The 18277-nt window shown below is 32.7% G+C and overlaps 2 protein-coding genes across 2 annotated transcripts; both read right to left on the bottom strand.

Annotated features, from left to right (window-relative positions):
* Window positions 1-1544: 1544 nt before the first annotated feature.
* LOC25499214 (transcription factor bHLH3) lies at window positions 1545-3846 on the bottom strand. The gene is made up of 2 exons (XM_013594393.2): window positions 3686-3846; window positions 1545-3510 (listed from the first exon to the last, which is right to left on the bottom strand). Exon 2 carries the CDS (start codon window positions 3338-3340, stop codon window positions 1829-1831), a length of 1512 nt encoding a protein of 503 aa, XP_013449847.1. The 5' UTR covers window positions 3341-3510; window positions 3686-3846; the 3' UTR covers window positions 1545-1828.
* Window positions 3847-6494: 2648 nt separating this feature from the next.
* Window positions 6495-8403, bottom strand: LOC25499213 (cytochrome P450 94A1). The gene has a single exon (XM_013594392.3). It carries the CDS (start codon window positions 8305-8307, stop codon window positions 6793-6795), a length of 1515 nt encoding a protein of 504 aa, XP_013449846.1. The 5' UTR covers window positions 8308-8403; the 3' UTR covers window positions 6495-6792.
* Window positions 8404-18277: the final 9874 nt, after the last annotated feature.

Raw genomic sequence — 18277 nt, 5'->3', positions numbered from 1 at the left:
ATCAAGTGCTCTACGCAAATGATATTTGAACAATCATTTTAGGATAATTTTTTTTATCAATTCTCTCGTACTCTTATATTGTTCTTACGCTCTATTGTTGTCAAATAAAAAGATTATTCAAGAAGTTGTAAAAAAAACTGTTATACAAATGTTTTTTCCTTTTAAAAAAATGTTACTTAAAAATCACCCTCTATTCCAACTTTAAAAACCGACAAGTATAGTAATAGGAATTTATAAAACAATTTCCCAGTACATGAACAAAATGAAAATTTCCCAAAATAGCTCTTAGTAAATAGAAATAAAAAAGATTTTACAAAATAAACAAGCCTTAGTTTATGCAATTGCACGTAAGAATATCGGAATTATATCAAAAGAGTACTTGGAGGCCAAATTGGGAGGAGCCAATTTGAAAATGAAAATTATGCATTGGCCTTTTGTTTGGAGGAGCCAGTTTGAAAGAATTGACTAGTTATACTAACGAACTGAACTGTGTAATTTGTTTATTGTAAAATTGTCTGTTATTCACTTGGAACAACCTTCTCCATGGTCCACTCCCTCACCCAACCTTTAGCCTTGTCCTTTCCCTCGCCAAGGACAACCAATCCCCCTCCATATGAAGGCAAATTGAAGACCCAAAATGATATCCACACTTCACTGCAACGTCACCAAAACCCACTTCAACCAGGCTAATCTAGTAGCTTGTTGCGAAAATCAATGGTATCCTATCCTCTGCGGACTTCTTTCTCGCTCTACTCCAAGATGATGACAATAATGTGTCACGATGGTGTAAGGTCTTATTGCCATGCTCTTGCGCTGATTAGATTCCTCATCTTCCAAAGTGGAAGAAAAACTAACTTCTCTATGAAAATGGCAGACAATTGTCGAATAATGAATTTGCTTCAATTTAACATATAAAGATGCATTTGATATAGTTTCTCATAAGGAATTTCCTTCTAAGTTACATTACATTTTGCAATGGAACTTGGTTTGTCTGATAAGACTCTTTAAAGGTATTTTTAAAATGTTATATCATTTAACAAAATGGTTGAATGAATAATGATCATAAAAGAACTTATAGACCAATCTAAGTAAAGAATAAAATCATTTATCCACAGAAAAGAAGTGATAATAAAAGGGAAATGCTAGCAAGTGCCCTTAAGGTCTACATTGATACGAGCAAGTAATAACAGTAGCTAGAAATACAATGCCCCTACTCTGCAGGAATCACCAAAGTGTGAACTGATACTTGAAAAATGATAACAAGTGGAACATGGAGCCATAACACAAAGGTCCGTATCCTTATGGCTGTGAAAGCATTCTAATCTACAGCTGAATTCCTCAACGGGAAACCCAACAATGCCATAACCATGAAGGACTGTGAACACACTTCTACAGATGAAATCTTAATATCATAAAACATGCATATCTCTGAACTGAAAGACCAAATGTATCTCAATGATGTAGTTAAATAGCTAGTAATGGAAAAAATAAACACAAAAAAAAAAAAAAAAAAAAAAAAAAAAAAAAAAAAAAAAAAACTTGGCTGCTACAATGATATACCATTTTATATAGTTATACCTCACAAGTTCATAGTATATTGCATTGAATTCAAGTTCAAATCATGCATTTGCTCAGAGATAATCAAAGACATATTAATCATTTTGGCCTTTTGAGAAGTTCAAAAAGATTTCTACCTCCATATCTTACAATTTAGAATATATAATAAAAAAGTTTCCTAGAAACACTGACATGTGAACAACCATACATACATCCATAGTTTGCATTGAGATATACACTACATCATAAGTTAATAACTATACTTTCACCTTTAATTTTTGGCTAAAGATGCTTCAAGCTTTTCTTTCAACTGTATAGCAGATGCTTCCCCTCCTTGAGTTCTGATAGAGAATGTATGAATTACTTTATCCTGGGAAGTTGAAACATTGGCCTCTTGAGCTACAATTTGATGCTCTCTGAACACTTTAACAATTCCAGAAACCGGGTGGATATCCATGGGGCAGCTAACTCTAACAACTGCATCATCCTGTCGAGCCTGAAAATCAATATCTTGCAATGGCAATTGCTGGCCCTTATTGTCAGCCATGTTTTTTTCGGTTTCCATAAGCTTGATCTTCTTCTGGAGATCAGTGATATGGGTAATAGCATCGCCAAGAAGAGAAGCCTTGTCCATTTTAGAAATGTTAGGAACAACAGCTCTTAAGGCGTAAAATCTCTGGTTAAGCTTCTCCCGTCTTTGCCTCTCCGCTTCAACATGATTCAGTGGTTCCTCTCGTCCGTTGGCAGGCTTTCTCCCTCTTTTTCTAGGCTTCCGCTCTTCTCCAAGAGGCGAGGAGGAGTCTTCATTACCCAAATCAATAGAAGAAACTCTTGCTTGAGAAGTAAAATTCCCAGGAATCATTTGACCTAACTGAGGGTACTTTTTTGCCTCGTTACTGTCTCCTACACCCCCATTGGAAGAATTACCATAAGCATGGTTTGCTCCAAGCGCTTGTACTTCGTAAGAGTCGGAAGTGAAACCAGAATCATCTTCCACTTTCGGGGAGAAACTAATAGTTATGGACTGAGATTTTGTATCCCCCAAGCTTAACTCGTGCCCAAAAATCTTCGGAGCAACCTTAGCCTGTCCAGAGATAGATTCTCCAAAAGTTGCCTTAACCATATCCAAAAAACCTTGCTCTTCAGGCACCATCTCCGTCGAACCAAGCTCTATAACCCCGGCTTTAAGAGGTACAAAAGCAACACTTTGAAAACCAGCCGATTTAGCCAGAAACGACCTCGATTCATACTGATTTAAACAACTACCAGCATCAGAAGACCAACTTGGTTTAGCACACTTAAAAGAATTTCCAGGACCATACTGAGAATTAAAACCAAACACATAATAGACAGAGGTCAAGTAAAGCATATACAAATCCGAAACACTGTCCAATTTCTTATAAATATTCTCAACTGAGCTAGATCCACCCCAGCAACCATGAATCCTCCCCAAAACCTTCCTCCTAACATCATCTTTCTCCCTTTCCTGCTCATTCCTTGGACCCCCTTTGGGATCCTGACAGTGTCCCTCACCATATTTCAACACATAGCCACCGGATTTCAAACCGGCAACCTGCCACAAAATCGCGTAGTTCCACTTGGAACCCTTAACAATGTGACACAACCTTTGGTGGATAGTCACGTCAAGATTCGGCGGAACAATAACATCCGAAAATACATGTTTACTAACTGCTGAGCTAAAAAATGCAAAAGCTTCATTACCCAATACAGATTCCAACATAGCCTTGTCTTCTTCATTCTTACAAAACCACTCACCAGCCATCTTTCTCTACTATACCCTCAGTTATTAAAAATCCAAACTTTATGGAAAAAATGAAATTCTAAACAGAACCCAGAATTCCAAATTGTGCAGGAATTACTTCAAACTATTCATTCACCAAAAACTTCAACAAATCTTGAAATATAAGCTCAGAAGCATAGTCTCTGAAAAACCTAACAAAGATAAAATAAATAAAAAAAAAGATGCTAAATTAATTAATATCAGAGAAAAAAAAATGAACTATCTTGGTGTGAATAAAATTAAAAAAAAAAAAAAAAAAAAAATTGAAGGTAATTGGAAATAGCTAAATTGGGGAATTAGCAAAGAAGGAGAAAATAGAGGAATTACCTGAAAAAGGAAGATATTAGGGTTTATCCTCCTACGTGTTTGTATACAGTAAGTGCTAAAGCTTTAACTTCACAATGAATAGAGTCACGGACATAGATCCAACTTCAGATCTGAAACTAAAGTGCTCAATGCAAAAAAAAATAAAAAATATCTTTAATAAGTTCTTAGACTTTTTTTCTTTCTTTCTTTGTTCTGTTTTGAATTAAAAATTCATCTTTTAAACTTTTAATTCAAATATTTAAAATGTTCACAAATGCCTTAAGTATTGTTTAACCAATTAAAAGAATTAATTTATGCATAAAAAAATTTGTATTTATGACTTTGATTGATATTTGACTTATATTTTTAAAATAAGTTTTAATTTATAAAGACTATTAAATAATTTTCTTAAAACATATTTTTACGAAAGAATGTAATATTTGACTTATATTTTTAAAATAAATTTTCTTTTATAAAAACTATCAAATAATGTCCGTAAAACTTTTTTTTTTTTTGAAAGAATGTCCTTAAAACATGTTAGCATGATATTTTTATAAATTTTTTATTTGTTAATCATTTAAATCATGAGAGAATAAGACTTTAGTAATATGAAATTTTTTATTTATTAATCATTCAAATTACGAGAGAATAAGACTTTACTAATATGAAATTGGGAATATAGCAAATAAAATTTAGTTCATATACTTATTTAAATTTTTTAAAATAATTTAGCGACATGAAGAACAAAAGAATAATGAAAAATGTTTGTTTTTTAGGATGTATATATGGTGGAGACTAATCAGAAAGAGTTTTTATAGTGGAGATGTGTGGAATTTTGGAAGGTCTCCGGTGTGCGAAACGAATGGGGTTTATAGCAGTTGAATTACAAGTGGATTTTTTGGTTGTGGTGAACATAATTATGAAGGGGAAGGATATCAATTCGATTGGAAGGAGTCTTGTTCAAAGGATTAGGCAACTCTTACTCGCACCGTGAAATAAATAATTGTGTTGATGCTTTAGCTAATATGGTGTGTAGAATGGGTTACAGAATTGTGTTTTACGAGTTTTGTCCGACTCAAATTAGTCATTTGTTAATTGCTGATCAAACATGGATTTCTTTTCCGCGTTTGATTAAGATGTAATTTCTCTTTCTTTTTGGGCTTAAGCAGCCCTCCCGTCAATTAAAAAAAAAAACTGAAAGAGAGCAAAAAAGTGTGAATTTCTTAATTTGGCTGTTCAAATTGATTGAAGTGATTAACAGCTTTCATTTTTGGGTTTTAGCTCAAAACCTTGTATGCACACCAAAAAAATCATGAGAAAGTCGTACATTTCATCTCAAAATGGATACACACACGTTTAAAGAGTTTGGTGAGAAGAATATATCTCAAGATATCTTAGTATCTCATACTGAATTTAATGATTTGTGTACCCAAAATTAAGGATACTCACATGAAAACACTACTACTTTTTTTCACTCATCGTGAAACACTACCTATTACCTAAGTTTTGTAGCAATGAAAAGTGTTGATGAGGAAGAATTTAAGTTAATGGGTAGGTTTTTTTTCCTTCATAAAAGCAAAAATTAAACTTGTCATCATTAATTTAAAACAAAATTTCAACAATTGCCTTCAACAAAATGACAAAAACATGAAAACCAAACACATCCTGATAATAATGTTGTCTCTAAACAAAATCAGGAATATAAAAAACACCTCAAAACCGCCTATGTATTAGTGGCTCCAGTGTAAATATGCTAACTAGAATGAGCAGACACCAACCTAACCAAACCTCTTGCCATCAAATCTTTGATTGCACAACCTATGATAAACAAAGTTTTATTCATACCTTTAAGTTGAAAATGAATCTAGATCTATAAACCAAACTAAGCTGCAATCTCCAGATCAATAAAGGAAAATGAAATAATGTTGAACAATTTTGTTGATGAAGAAGAACTTTAAGTTAAGCATGAAGGAGAAAGCATATCTGGAAATGTCAAGAACATGGGTGGCTATGGAGATGAAGAAAAATGAACAAAGCTCAAAATGATTTAAAGTGGTGTTTCACGTGTGAAGAAGGAAAATCTGAATTACTACTCTATGCTTCAATTTTAGTAGGGGGTGTACAAGTTATTGCTGATAACTGGTTGTTTTTTAGGGGGGTGTGAGCAGCAGAAACAATAAATAAAATATTTTACAATATAATATGTTTCATTAAAATATTCCAGCAGGTAAAAAATCAATTTTTACCGCCACCTATCCTTCACCTTCCTTCAATGCACAAGTTGTGTATGGTGCACAAATCTTGTATTTGTGCATTCTAAATGCCACCAAAAGAGAAGCCCCACAAAGGTGTAATAACATGTGAGACCCTTGTATTTAGGCACGGATTTCTTTAGGGAGAAGTTAGAGTGTCACGCAAAATTCACCCTTGACAACAAATTAAATTAAGTTGTTTTTTATGGATGTACCGTAAAATAAAAGAGGTGTGTTATTTGAACAACCAATTGAATGATAACTTTTGTGAGAACCATTAATTTACAAAGGAAAGTAGATAGTGACACGGAAACCAAAACAATTGAGAGAGAAAGTAAAAAAATAATATGAATATGAGAGATAAAGTTGTCAAATAAGTTCTCACAAAATGGTTGTCAAAATATCATTTCTCAAAATAAAATGTACTTGTACTTGATCTGGATTTCTTGCAGTTGATGTCAAGTGCAGGGAAGGTTCCTACATTTACTGCAAATTTTACTAAAAGACAAAATAGAAAGAGATTTCACACTTTTTCATTGCTGTTATCTCAAAGATAAAAAAAGGGTGGATCATTCAAGTTCTGGGTCCATTCAACTAAAAATAGTTCAATGAATAAATAAAATGTAATTTACAAGTGAATCAAAAGATACCAATTTAAATAAGTAACAACTACATCTCCCTCAAGAAACATCCAACAACAGACAAAAGAATACAAAACAAAACACGCTATATAAATATGTACCACAAAAAGTCAATCCTAAAATTCATGCCTCCTAAGATAGGATAATATAATTATAAACATGAAGCTAACAATCACTTCATCTTTATTTATTCAATTATTAATTAATAACCAATGTGAATGATATCATGGATTAATTAAGAAATCCTTTTGTTAATGGTGACAGGGAAACCACCTTCCATCTGTGAACTCAAGAAAGAAATGAAATTTGGATGTTCGGCCAAATGAGGTTCTGGCACAACCTTAAACTTTCCAACAATACCAGCAACAATCCTTTTCATTTGCATAAATGCCATTTCTTTCCCCAAACAAATCCTCGGCCCAGCCTGAAAAACCGGATAAGTAAAAGGATCTCTCGGCACAAAAGCCCGCTTCCCATATCCATCATTCTCCAACCACCTTTCGGGCTTAAACTCGGCCCAATCCTCCCCCCATAAACTCTCCATCCTCCCCATTGCATACACATGATAAGTAATCATAGTACCCTTTTTCACAACTATTCCATCTGGTAAAACATCGTCGTTTATTGCTTCTTTACTATCCATCGGTACAGGTGGATACAATCTCATACTCTCACTCAGCGCGGCGTGTGTATAAACCATTGTCTTCACTTCATCATAATCCAAAGATTCAGATTTCTTATTTATTTCCTTCAAAATTTCCTCCTCAACTCGTGGATTTTTCCACAATAACCAAAAAAACCACGTTAACGCTGCAGAAGTTGTATCTTTACCGGCTAAAATAAAACTTATAACTATATCCGTTACGAAATCTTCCTCCGAATGACCTGAACTTAAAAATCGTGACAACATGTCTTGTGTATGAAGTGAATCATTCTCTTTTAATTCTTTCTTTTTTTCGCGAACTATTTTGTTCGCGTATTCTCTTATTTCTGTTACTGCTTCACGTAGACGCTTTTCTGAACCTATGTTGAAACGTTTCTTCATTTTCCATATAACTGGTAACGGTAAACGGAAACGTCTGCTGCTGATTTCTGTTGCATCTTCAAAAGCTTGTGCGAATTTCGTTCTTTTAGCCGACGGAGTTAAGTATTCTGGATCGAAACCAAACGCGATTTTGCAGATATTGTCAAACGTGAAACGTTGGAGAATGTCTTGGAAATCAAGGATTTGTTTGGTTTGTGTTGATGAACTGAGGATGGGGATTAAACGGTTGGTGAGTTCCGTGTCAACCACATCTTCCACGAATTTTCGTAGTGATTTCGTGTTGAATTCGTGGCTTGCAACTTGACGTTGAAACTTCCAATTCTCGCCGTTTGTGTTGAAGATTCCATTGCCTAAGAAATCAGATAGGGTTTTGGTGAAGATGGTGCCTTTTTGGTAATTGGTAAATTGGTTTTTGAGGATGTGTTGAACGGTGGATGGGTTTCCGGTGATGATTTGGCGGGTGCCTAAGGGACGGTTGAGGTTGAAAGTGGCGGAGGGTGCTATTTGGACGATGTCGGAGAGCCATTGGATACGGCGGTTTCCAATGTTTCGGATGGATAAGTAGGAACCAATTAGAGGGTATGATTTTGGGATGGTGATGTTGTTTTTGGTTGAAGATTTCTTGTTTGGTTTTGTTAAGAAGAATAGTATGGGAAGGGTTAAAAAGAGAAGAGGTAAGAGATATAAAAGAAGCATTTCAAACATAGTTCTAAAATTCAAGAATTTAGACGGAAGAAAGTGTATGAAATAATTCAAGTATTGGTAAGCAGACAAGGGAAGACTTTTGGTTTATGTTGGATTTGTTTTGTGAAGAGAAAGAAACAATATGTGCGTGTATATATAGTCCAACATAGATTATGGTCAACATCCCACAAGGGGTCTATGAAGTCTAAAAAGAAAAGTCAAGGGCTAGCAAATGCTAACAAACTAGAACATAATCAATAAAAAAAACAATGATTATAAAAGAGAGAACGTTTGGATAAGACTTATTATGAGTTTATACAGAACAACTTATGAAAATAAATAAGTTTTTTTTTATTATTTATACGTTTGTTAATGTAGTTTATAAAAAATTGATTATGAAGATACAATTTTTTTTGATAAAAATTTATAAATTAACATAAAAGATAGCTATGTTTTATTAGCTCATAAATAAATTAAGAATGTCTTTCTAAAAATCATTGCTTCCATTTCAGCATGGACATTGTGATTTCCATAGATATCATCCACAAAGGCGGATTCAAGACTCTAGTAGGGGTACAAAATATTAAAATTTGATAAAAAAAAAAAAATTACAATCATTATCAATATTCTTCTATATATGGCTTTCGATACAAGTCACAAGACAATCATTTATCAATTCTTCCTTCACTCTATTATATAAATCTCTTTGGGACGCTCTTTGAACTTTATTCTCTACCTTAATCATACAAAAAAACAACTAGGTACTGTCATTTTATTTTTTTTACACAAGCAATTTAATTATAAAGTTTGACATACAGTGTATATCAAGTGTATAATATAGACGTATATATAACTCAAATAAAAACTCACCTGAGTTGGTCTAGTAGTGTTGACTTGAGACTTTAGAATATGTTCATCTAAAAGATTAAGTTTGATTTTCTTCAATGTTAATTTTAGTGGATTAATTTAGGTTTTTCAAACAAAAATATAGATGCATGTATGAATTCACCTAAATAAAATATAAATGGTATCCACCAGTAGTTTAAAATCGAGATCTATAGCTGGTCAATGTTTAGTTTAACACTTTGGGTGCTGTTTTACTAGAAATGTCGATTGCTTAATCGCCAGAACTAAAATTAACTTATTTCGTATGTAAAGAAAATATTTGCTTTGTGTATGCACAGTGTAGCTAACATCAGTTTCAATTACGATGTGCCGTTTATTTATGTATGCAAAGACGTCACTTTTTTATTTTAGAAGCAAAGTCATCATTTTCTTATACTAACTCACATCCAACTTTTATTTTTGAAGGAAACTCACATCCAACTTATTATTCTTGAATTTATTTTTTGCCAATTTACTATTGTTTTGAAAGAGACAATTTACTATTGTTGATAACAACTCATTATGCAACTATTTATTTTTGTTGAGGAAAACCTCATGAAAATTGATTTTTTCACATAAAAAATTTCATAAAGACACAAATAAAATACTTAAATGTTCTCGGTGGTAGTTAACTACCATTCTGCAAACCGGAGGAATTAACTGCCGTTGGACTCAAACCTCATTATGCAACTATGTCTCCTATGGGAAACCGCGTGAATTCGAATATGACATTTCTTCCTATAAATATTTATAACATTCGTCAATTCAAATTAGTTGTCTCTAGCATGTAGAGAGTAATTTTATGAACAGTAATTTGAATTAATTGCATTAATGCGTATAAATTAATGACAATAATTTTATGAAATTTTAATTAATTTTTTTGGTAAATGTTAACTTGTGCTTTTAGGGCACATGTTAAGAATTCCACTAATAGAAATTATGTATTGGAAAGTGTGTTAATTTATTGTTCAAAATATTAATTTTTTTTCAATAAATTCTTACCACTAATGGAATGACATTAATGTTTAACATGTACCCTAAGGGCACAAGTTAACATGACCCAAATTTTTTTTAACAAGCAAAAATTATATATACTAACACTGATAACCAATCTCATTGGTACAAGGTGTACCAAAGAGATCACGAAGAATTCACAAAGTCATCACATGAAAATAGATACAAATCAACCAATGCCCAAACATACAAGCGGGCTCGACCACCACATATGAGTCCCAAAAATAAAATAGACTTTCTTAACTTGAAGTCACCATAAAGAATACGACTTAACTTTTTCTAATAATTGAAACATAGTATTTTCTTTCTGCTTAAATACCATGTTGTTACGCTAATTCCACACAATCCAAGCACATAGTAACCAAATCAACTGAAGAAAAGATCGTCGTGATTCCAAGCCACCTGTGTAATAAATGAACTACTGAAAATGATCTCTAATCACCTGAGAATCCACACCATCAAATCCGATCCACAACCGCAATAGCTGCCACAGAGTACCAAATGTGCTACACGAGAGGAACAAATGATGAACATCCTCCTCAATTTTAATTAAAATTAATTTAATTTTGATTAAACTTATAAATATAAATAATACATATTTTGATTTGGGTTAATAGTGTTTTTCACCCCTTTAATATATGCCATTTCCAGTTTTCGCCCTTATAAAATTTTCGGTTTGATTTGCACCCTCGTAAAAATTTTATTTTTCGGAAAACACCCTTAATAGGCCATTCAAAAACCAAAATATCTTGAAAAAAAATTCTGAAAATGGCCTATTAGGGGTGTTTTCCGGAAAATAAATTTTTTACAAGGGTGCAAATCAAAAAAAAAAAAATTATAAGGGCGAAAACCGAAAATGACATATATTACAGGGGTGAAAAACACTATTAACCCTTTTGATTTTGCACTTTGATATTGTAACAAACTATACTTATCTTTTTTATTAAAACCAACAATATAACAATTATGATATGAATTCTTATCTTTTTGAATGACACAAACAAAATAGTGTTCTTCAAAGTTTTTAAAGGTATAAATGAAAGAAAGAAAAGACAGTCCAAAATGGTCTCCTTTCTTAATATATAATATAGATTTAAAAATATCAAAATAATTTTACCAAAAAAATATCAGGAGAATATTTATTAAATTTTCTATAATATCTTCATCTATTTTGTCAAAAAACAAAAATGATTATCTTCATTTAATTCCATAATTTATCTAATTATTCTAATACTATAAAATGAACATAAAATCTTTAGGTTATGGTCTTTAAAAAAAAATCTTTAGGCAATGATAATTTTTTTTGAAGAAATCAAAATGGAATATATTGTTCAAAAGCATAGTGATTCACCCCGCATAAGGTATGCTAAAGTGATGAATCACCTAATGTCTGTTACATCATCACGACACCTAAAACAGATGTCATCACAACTAAAAATAAAGCACAAACAAATTACATGACACCCATACATAGGAGTGGATGTCTCCACCAATCGTGAAAATCAAAAGCAATAGGCACAAAGTTTGAAGATAGCCATAAGAAGGAATTTAGCTTTACTTTATCAACAATACGGAGAGGATCAATAACCGTATTTGTGAAGACTCGGTTGTTTCTCTCCTTCCATATAGCCCAAACACACGCAAGTCAAACAACCTTCAAATACAAATGTGTAGATCGCGGTAACCCCGCCAAATGAACAAACTAAGTGTAATGATCCTTAATGTTACATGGGGGAACAAAATAGAACCCAAGCCATTGACAGAGTAAAATCCAAACCATTCTAAACGATTCACAACCAATGAAGAGATGATCCGTTGTTTTTATCAAATCGCATCCTCCAATACATAAAATGTCATTAGATTGAAGAACACGACGTCGCACCAGATTTGATCTCGTAGGAATTTTGTCTTGAATGAGGCGCCAAGCAAAAAGAGAAACCTTTGTCGGAACCAGTTTGTGCCACACATCAATAACTACACCATCAGCCACCTGTTCGTCAATAGTTGTTAGGAAACGATAAGTTCCGCGAACCGAGTAGCCATGAACAGGATCAAGTAACTACCGCCAATGGTCCTCAGTATCAACCTGCAAAACAACGTTTTCCAACAAAGTGACACACTCCCTCACACTCTCCTCCTCCCAAGCCAACAGACGCATTCTCCAACCCCACCCATTATCGCCTTCTTCTCACCCCGATCGCTCCATTTCCGCCATAGAACACTCCTTATGCACCGATAAATCATAAAGACAACTGAATTGTGTTTTTAAAGGAACTCCGCCCAGCCAATTATCAGTCCAAAAGAAAGTGCTACTATCATTTCCTACCACCCTTCTAATATTATCATCGAACCAACTATCTACTCCTGATCCAACCCCTTCCCTCACATTGCATATCATCCTCCACCAACCAGACACATCTCTCCCTCCTTCCTAAATTCGACCTCCCACCTCCCCATACCGTGCCTTTAAGACATGATACCACAATTCATATTTAGGCAATGATATATTTTATGTTTTGAATTGAATATCATCTCTTTATCCTAAATTATTCATAAAAAAATAAAAATAAAATTAACTTGCAGTAATATGTTAACTTAAACCCACTTTTATTATGAATATATTTATGTCATAATTACAAACATTTTAAAAAAAAAAGACAACAATTTTTGAAAACTTTTTAAAAAAAAAGACAAAATGGTTTACTAAAAAACGATGACAATTAATTAAAAATACATAATTATCCTTCATTTAATAATGATTTATAATAATAGATTAAGTTTTTTGTCCAAACGAAAAAGTGCGCACTAACCATACGTGTGTATGTATAGTCCAACATACTATATAATAGTCAACATCTCACATGGGTCTCTATTATCTGAAATCTCAACTAATTATTTATGTTAAAAAAATATTGAAAAAAAGTAAAAAAAAACCCAAAATTCTAAATTGTGCAGCAATTTTTTCAAACTATTCCTTCACCAAAAAAAGATAGTACTAAATTAATAACAAGCTTATAGGGTAAAACTGTAGCAGAAATTTGCTCAAGGTGAAAGTAATTGGAGATAGCCAAGTTTTTTTTTTTTTTTTGTCAAGTAATCTAGTAGCTAGTGCTCCCACAATTTAATTGTGGAGAAATAGGGTGTTCGGGATTCGTCACCAAAATCCTAATTTCTTCACCTTCATCAACTAAAAAGGGGTGATTTAGAGTCAATTTTTGACCCAAAATCACCCCTCTAATTTATTTTTTCTATTTTCCTTTTATTGAAATAAGTGATTTACACATCTATTTCGTTTCTTTTTTTGTGATCTCGTCGTCTTAGTGAGACCTTGTTTTGTTTGTCGTCTTTGTGCGACGTTGTTTGCCTTTCTTTTTTCGTTCAAGTATTTGTTCGATCAGATTGTTAGATCAGCTTCGATCCATGCATATCAAATCAATGACTTTGGAGTCGTCAACATTGTAGATCTGGAAGACATGGGTATTCCGGAGACTTAAATATAGTCATATGTGTAAGCTTTAGTACTTTGCCGTTTTTTGCTATTAACATGGATGTTGTGAGTTTGTTCGCATATTCATCCTTTTTGTTTTTAGCGAATTTTCATTGTATCGATGTACTCTACTAATTTGAATGAATGAATATCTTTTGTTTTTGTCAACAAAAAAAAATCGAAATAAAAGTTTTTTTTTTTATTATTGTCTAACGATTGAAAACAGTGTAGTGTTGAAGTAGTTAATAAATTCCACTAAAGGATGAATCATTTGAAAGAATTTGATTTTAATTTTTGAGTGAAACAATTTATTGTCAGACTATATTTACCTCATCAAACTTCATATTACTAGAGTCTTCTAAAAACAATAGGGTTAACACAAAACAATTCACCCTTGATAACAAAATTAAGTTGTTTTTTCATGGGGATTTCAAATTTCCCAACAACCATGAACGACCTTGTACGGATTTCAAATTTCTCAAAATTGAGTCATTGTTTTTTTGCATTCTCAATTTTTAATTTGAAATAAAAGTTACACTAACTATGAGATTTAAATTCCGCGTCAATAAACGATGCAACTTTAGAGTAAATTTGAAGGAAAATTGAGAAGGAGGAGGTTACTAATATACATAGGGAGAAAATATTAAGGACTAAATCTATTCCAAATAAAATAGAAACCAAAATCGCATAATGAGTTAATGACAATATTTGAAGATCAAAATACAATTAAACCATGTAAAATAGATTGATTCTAAGATGAGGGAGCAATTAAGTCCCTCACCGATGTACCATCAATAATATAGCATTGGATCTTTTAAAAAAGAATGTAATGGTTTATTGATAACAAAAGAGTAGCACCTATACTTTCACTCAACCCGTGAACAAAATCTTCCACGTTCGTTCACTTGCAGGTCAATGGATGGGCGGGTGCTACCGTGAGAGACCATAATATATCTCTCACGGTGGTTTGGGTTATTTTACCTGCATTTGCAAGTTGAAGCTGATTTTTTTGTTTACAATAAGTTACCTGCAATTATAGTGGCCGCTAACATAAGGTAATGATAAGGTAAAGGCCATAAATATTACCCTTGGATTAGATCTATGGTCTATATGAGTTCAACTTAAACATAAGGAACATTAACATCTCTACACTCAAATTAAATGGATTTTTTATTTGTATTTTTAAAAATAGATTTTTTAGAAATTTACTCAAAAATAGTAGAAGTTATTATTTAACATAAGTTAAAAATGAGATTTTGGCATTCACTATCTTAAATATTCACTAGTAAAAATCACATATTTTTTCAAAGTGTCATCTTTCTAAAAATGATTTTTATGAAAAGCTATTTGGAATAGTTTTTTTTAGAGATTTTTTTAAAATTTTAATATCCAAAAAAAATTATAATAAAATGATGAGATATTATGTGAGTATTAGAGAGAACATTGTCGCAAAAGTTGTCAGATTAACTTATATGAAAGATTTTGATCGTCGAAATTCTAATTCCTACTTCATTCTTGGTTCAATTAGGTCATGTTCAACGGTTGAAATTGTTTATTTTGACATCGTTAATCGGTTGGGTCATGGAAGGACATTCCTTTGACGAACAAAACATGACCCAACCGACTAACAGTGTCAAATAAAACAATTCCGACCGTTGGATGTGACATGATTGAACTAAGAACAAAATTGGAACTGGAATTTTGGCGATCGAAATCTTCGGTATAAGTCAACCAGACAAATCATCTATTCATAAACCTAGTCAACATGGAAAAACATTCCTCCGACGACCAAAACAGACCTAACCGACTAACATTATCAAATAAAAATATTATGACCGTTAGATATGACCTAATTGAACAAAGAACGAATTAGAAGTTGAAATTTCGACGATCGGACTCTTTCATATAAGTCAATCAAACAAACTATCCATTCATAAACCTAGTCAACATGGAAGGACATTCTTCGGACTACCAAAACATGACCTAACCAACTAATGGTATCAAATAAAACAATTTTGACCGTTGGATATGACCTAATTAAACTACGAACGAAGTAAAAACTAGAATTTCGGCGATCATAATCTTTAATACAAGTATATTCGAAAAATTATCCCTTCGAAAACCTAGTCAACATGGAAAAACATTCTTTCGACTACCACAACGGACCCAACTGACTAACTGTGTCAAATAAAACAATTCTGACTGTTGGATATGACCTAATTGAACTAAGAACGAAGTATGAACTGCAATTTTGGCAATCGAAATCTTCGGTACAAGTCTATCTGACAAATTATCTCTTTGGAAACCTAGTTAACATTGAAGGGCATTCTTCCGACTACCAAAACAAATTCAACTGACTAATGGTATCAAATAAAACAATTCTGATCGTAAGATGTGACATGATTGAACTAAGAACGAAGTAAGAAACTGGAATTTTGGCAATTAGAATCTTCGATATAAGTCAATCCGTCAAACTATCCATCCAAAAACCTAGTCAACATGGAAGGACATTCCTATGACGACCAAAACGGATATAACCGACAAACGGTATCAAATAAAATAATTTCGACCATTGTATATGACCTAATTGAACTAAGACCAAAGTAGGAATTAGAATTTCAACGATCGAAATTTTCGGTATAAGTCAATTCGACACACTATCCTTTTAGAAATCTAATCAACATGATCAAAATTGATATAATTTTTTGCATATCACATGTATAATTGCAAGCATTTAAAGATAATGGCATTAATATATTAACTTTTATTGCTTAAGTATACTATCGAATTCATTTGTAAAAAGGAAAAGTATAATACTAATTCATGGGGCATTCTTGGATGGACACAAACATAAATGAGTAGTATTTAGTCATATATACTCCCTCTGGTCACTATTATAAGCAAAACTTCACTATTTAGATATATTGAATAATTTAATGTATTCGGTCTATAACAAAAATTAAATATATTAATTATTCAATGTATCTAAAAAGTTGAGTTTTACTTATAATAGTAACCGGAGGGAATACATAAAAAAGCTTTTTCTCAAAATATTAAATCATTTTATTATCAAAATATTTTTTATTACTAAAAAAAATCTTTTAATGTGTATATGTCGAAACACTGTTAGTAATTTATGTTTATGACCATAGGAGACTTTCCCCTTAATTTATTTAGAGACCTGTCAAGAAGTGAGTGTTAATTATGCATTAATTCTTCACAATTTACATCTCGTTTTAGAATTATATATCCTTTAAATGCGTTTATATTGAGTATTGTTGGTGTAAATTGGATTTACTTTTTATATATGGTCGTCGGTTCGATACTTGTGTTTGGCAAGTTTTTTTTTTTTTTTTTTTTTTTAAACTGCTTCTTCAACCTCCAAACGGATCAAAACAACCCGGTTGAAAACCCACGCGATCTGGAAGTGACAAACCATAACTTTAAGCTATTTTAACACCGAAAGCTCAATTCATATCATGAACCAAATAACATTTATTTAAACACTAGAACTAGTCGTGAAAGATTTATCTGGCACATATAAGGTGAATTCCGGCAAGGTGGTCGCCGACAATGTTGCTCCGATTGTGAAACAAACATAGAGGTTTTATTGTAGATATCACAAGGAAGGAGATGGTGGGATTAGTTTTCCAAACGGTGGCTCACGGTGGCCGAAAAGTAAGAGAGAATGTGGTAGTTGGGGTTTTTGAAACTTCACCAATCTAGAAATAAAAGAGTGGCTTTGGAAGAGGAAAACGAGAAGGTTTTATTGGTGGTGGTGGGGTTGACAAAGGAGGTCGGGTGGAGGAGCAACGACCGCTGGAAGTTGGTGCTACAATGGTGGGCATGGGAGAAGAGAAGAAAACTCTCCTGTGTTATGTTCGAATGAAAAGAAGAAAGAAAGAGATAAAACAAATTATTTTAATTTGAAAATCAATTTTGGATATATTGTGATTGAAAAGATTATGTGTTCTCACTATTAATTTCATCATATGCTAACCATCGATCATATCTTGCGGTTATATTTTGTTCCTCACATGTGAAGTACATGACCCCTGTCTCACCATAGCATTCACCAAAAAGGGATACTTATTGTTCAAACAAGTTACAGGTGAATCATCTTGACCGCACAATAAATAATTAATATATCTAATGGTGCAAACTCAATTTGCACCGTGAGAGACCTGTTTTGGTCGCTCACGCTAGCCTCCGCCCTGTTGTTTGGGAGAGAATATGAACCTAGCAAGATGGGGGAATATGAATCTTGGAAGCCAATTTTGTGCAAAGAAAACTATGGAAAACAATTACATTCATGGCATGGACAAGACCATTCATTCATTAGGTTACAAAGATGTCTTGGATGTTGGAACTTTTGTCTTTCCTCTCTCCGCTGCATATCAAAATATGTTTTGGGATAATTATCTTCTTGGCTTAAATATGCATTTCATTCTTGCAATTATAGGTCATTTGATTTTTTATCCCTAAGCTTATTAATCCTTCCATTTTGACCTTGTAAAAATTAATCATTTAAGATTTCATCCCTCTCCCCACTTAATCACTGATTAGCTGACGTGACTCTGTTTAATGGTTAAATGAGTTGCAAAA

Source organism: Medicago truncatula, chromosome 7, assembly GCF_003473485.1.
Source record: "Medicago truncatula cultivar Jemalong A17 chromosome 7, MtrunA17r5.0-ANR, whole genome shotgun sequence".
In the NCBI taxonomy this organism is placed as follows: Eukaryota; Viridiplantae; Streptophyta; class Magnoliopsida; order Fabales; family Fabaceae; genus Medicago; species Medicago truncatula.
Note: the sequence above shows the minus strand (reverse complement) of the source record. Positions and strands in the feature narration are given on the sequence as shown.

What these genes read in the sequence shown, in the direction of transcription:
- LOC25499214 (XM_013594393.2), bottom strand. Translation starts at nt 3,340, where the DNA reads ATGGCTGGTGAGTGGTTTTGTAAGAATGAAGAAGACAAGGCTATGTTG.
- LOC25499213 (XM_013594392.3), bottom strand. Translation starts at nt 8,307, where the DNA reads ATGTTTGAAATGCTTCTTTTATATCTCTTACCTCTTCTCTTTTTAACC.